Here is a 3,605-nt window from a genome sequence, read left to right as displayed (position 1 = left end):
AAGTTTTATAAGCAGAGTACTGAGTGGTTGGCAATTGCTAGTAGGCCAACCACCCACATGATTCCTGGTCCAATGGAAAAAGAAAGGATAACAATCAATCAGAAAAGAAGCCAACAGTTCCTTGCTGACCAGGGAAAGTGGGAAAGGAAATCACACAATGGACGGTAGCTCAAACTTATACTACCTTCTCTTCAATCTGTTATTGGACCCACTTCTTCACTCTGCATCACTTGTTTCCAAAGATCCTCTTATCTCTTCCCCCATCTGTGAAAAAAAAAGCTTTTATGCTTTTGTAAAATATTAAGTAAAGAAACTCTAGGTGTCCCCTCACGAAAATGGTTCGTGACATTCAGTCATCGATGTTACATAATTGAAATTTTGATTTCATATTAATAAGGATCATTTGCAGCTTGTTCACTGTACCATAACTTCAAATGAATAACAGTAATCATCATCAATGAAAAGTCGAAATACCAGATATGTAACATCCAACCATAGATACTATGATACATCCTAATGAACAGATTAAACTACCTTCTGTTCAATCTTTTATAGGACCCACTTCTTTCACTGTGCATCACTTGTTGCAGATTATCCTCCATCTTTTTATCTCTTCCCCATCTGTGAAAAAAATGTTTTTCAACTTATGTAAAATATCAAATAAAGAAACCCTGGGTGTCCCCCTCTCACCCTACCAATGTTAGAGTAGCACCTGATGCTGATTTGGGCCACATAAAAACACATTGCAATCAATGTGCAGTTGATTTGAACAGATCCATTCCATTGCCTCGTTGTCATTTGCCAGAGGTCAACGGATTCTCTCCTCCATTTTGTCTTCCATCATGTTTTAACTGCCTTGCCTAACACGGTGCTCTGACTTTCGTCTGCCCAACTATTCCTTTTTATAACCATCACACTCCACCACCATTCCGAGGGCCCATTCTCTGCAACAACAAAAGGGCCATTTACTGAGATTTTATTTGAGCTGGGCTTCTTGATTTGGGCCATTCTCAAACTTATGGAAACTGTGTCAATCCCTTGTTTGTTTAGGTGCCCAATATCCCTAGAACTGATGAAGGATCCAGTGACTCTTTGTACTGGAGTTACCTATGACAGGGAGAACATTCAGAGATGGTTTGAGGAGGGTCGCTTGTCATGCCCATCTACCATGCAGGTTTTGCACACATTGGAGCTCACCCCAAATCACACATTGAGAAAACTTATCCAGGCATGGTGCTCCTCCAATCCAGGGATGCATTGTATTCAGGAAACTAGAGAACCTGCTAATGAGAAGGAGATACAGAAGCTGCTGCTGAAAATCAGAAATGCTCCTACCAAGTTGGGAAATCTGAGAAAGCTGGCTGATCTGGCTAACAGAAATGAGAGGAACAGGATCTCCATAGCTGCATCAGGAGGCCCATCAGTACTAATCTGTACCCTGTCCAGAACCAGGAATGAAGCAGAAATAATGTTGGGGGAAGAAGCCTTAGCAGTACTGGCCAGCCTTCCTATCCATGAAGCCAAAAAAGAATGCATCAAATCTCTGAAAAGCCCAATAACCATAGATATCATCTGCTGGTTTTTGTGTAAGGGTAACTTCCATGCCAGGCTCCATGCAGCACAAATCCTTCATGGGCTTCTCTCCTCAGATCAAAACTTCAAAGCGGTTTTCAGGCCTGATGAAGAGACCTTCCATAATTTCGATTTGTTGCTTCGAGATCAATGTCATCAAGCCACTGAAACTGCTCTGGAAATACTCTTGACTGTCAGCCCTGTGAGAAGAAACAGAATGAGGGCAGTGGAAGCAGGGGTTGCTAATACACTGATCGAGCTTCTTCCTGAAGCAGAAAAAGGCATTGCCCAGAAAGCTCTTTCACTCTTGGAAATCCTGTGCCAAAGTGCGGAAGGCAGGGCTTCTGTGTGTGGAAATCCTATGGGAATCCGAGTCCTTGTGAAGAAGATTGCAAGGGTTTCAGAGTTGGCTACCGAAGCAACCATTGGAGCTCTGTGGCATATCTTCAAAAACTGCAAAACTTCATCTGTGCTTAGGGAAATTGAGGAAGCAGGGGCTTATCCAAAGTTATTCTTCCTGCTGCAAATAGGATGCAGCTCAAGCACAAGACAAAGAGCAAAGGAAATACTGAGAACCCAGGGACCCAGATCTTGGAAGACCAATCCCTGCTGCATCCTCGCAGATCAACTCAAAGCAGGAGAATTAAAACATCAAGATTTTCATGTAGCCAAGCTCACTGTCCATGGAAGGATTAGAGCTTTGGCAAACTGATTACAGAAACAAAATGGAAGGATACATTACATTTTTTGTTCTTATTTGTTCCATGATATCTAATGCTTTCATTGCAAATATGTGAAACATGGTATCAATTTACAGTAGTTTTGATTTCTTTGCAATATATCGTAAGAACCCATTTATAGATAGCCAACATGGCTTTATTAGCAATCTTCCATATCTAAAGATTTCTCTCATTCATTGGGGGTGCCCGATTGAACTGAGTTTGTAGAATCTATGGAATGACAAAAATAAACAGTGACAGTTAAATTGTTAATCCCATCTTAAACTTCCAGTTGAAATTCTTCCATAGTTATGGCATGGTGCTTTCCAGAACTTCTAACTTTTTACAGGGAGACTTAAACGACCTAGGCAGTGTAATCCAGAAGATTAGTCCAGAGTAGCATATTAGAACCAAACTCTATATTTGAACAGTTTCATAGTTTGTTATATTTATCATAGAGAACTATTGTAAAGCCATATACTATCAACAAAGCTCTTGAATAGAAGATTTTAATAATTTGTTTTTTTAATTTATTGATGAAATAATGTTTGATAATTAGGAGGTTTTTCCTGCAGTGTACCAAATTATGATACTGCTATTAAAATTCAACTAGGTAGCTTTTTATCAAAGTCATTGATTCATGTTTTATGAGTAATGGTTCATATGAATGGTCCACTTAACACTTATTGAATCTAGGTAATGTTCACAAGAGTGAACAATGGAGACTTCCTAAGAGGTCGCCCATCCTAAGTACTACTCCTACTCAAGTGTGCTTAACCATGGAATTTCCTCCAAAACCAAGCATACTTATCTTGCTATCTCATTTGCAAAACCTTCAACAAGTGTTGTGTTTTATGAACCATTCATTATAAAGCTCCATTAGCTCATCCAGTGATAAGTAGGAGGCAATTTCCATGGTATGTCAATTTATGATATTGTCACTAGGATTCAACAATGTGATTTTTGAGTCAAACTCATTGACCCATATTTCATGTGTAGTTTTTGAGTTTGACTCAAACACTATGTAATTGAATTTTAATAGCAATATCAATTTTACATACTATGAAAAATACCTCCTACTTATCAATTGAAGAGCTAATGGAATCATAATGAATGGTTCATAAAGCACAACATTTGCAAATGGGAGTAGAAAACTAAGTGAACTTGATCTTGGAGGGAACTCCATGGTTAACCACACTTCAATTGGAGTAGTACTAGGATGGGTGACCTCCTAGGAAATATCGATGGTTCACTCTTATGAGGATCACCTAGATGCAATAAGTACTAAGTGGATTGTTCATTTTCATGAGAGAT

At 39.1% G+C, this 3,605-nt stretch overlaps 1 protein-coding gene across 1 annotated transcript; it reads left to right on the top strand.

Annotated features, from left to right (window-relative positions):
- Window positions 1–553: 553 nt before the first annotated feature.
- LOC131031969 (E3 ubiquitin-protein ligase PUB23) lies at window positions 554–2,603 on the top strand. The gene has a single exon (XM_057962835.2). It carries the CDS (start codon window positions 1,019–1,021, stop codon window positions 2,282–2,284), a length of 1,266 nt encoding a protein of 421 aa, XP_057818818.2. The 5' UTR covers window positions 554–1,018; the 3' UTR covers window positions 2,285–2,603.
- The last annotated feature ends 1,002 nt before the right edge of the window (window positions 2,604–3,605 follow it).

Source organism: Cryptomeria japonica, chromosome 4 (genome assembly GCF_030272615.1).
Source record: "Cryptomeria japonica chromosome 4, Sugi_1.0, whole genome shotgun sequence".
NCBI lineage: Eukaryota > Viridiplantae > Streptophyta > Pinopsida > Cupressales > Cupressaceae > Cryptomeria > Cryptomeria japonica.
Note: the sequence above shows the minus strand (reverse complement) of the source record. Positions and strands in the feature narration are given on the sequence as shown.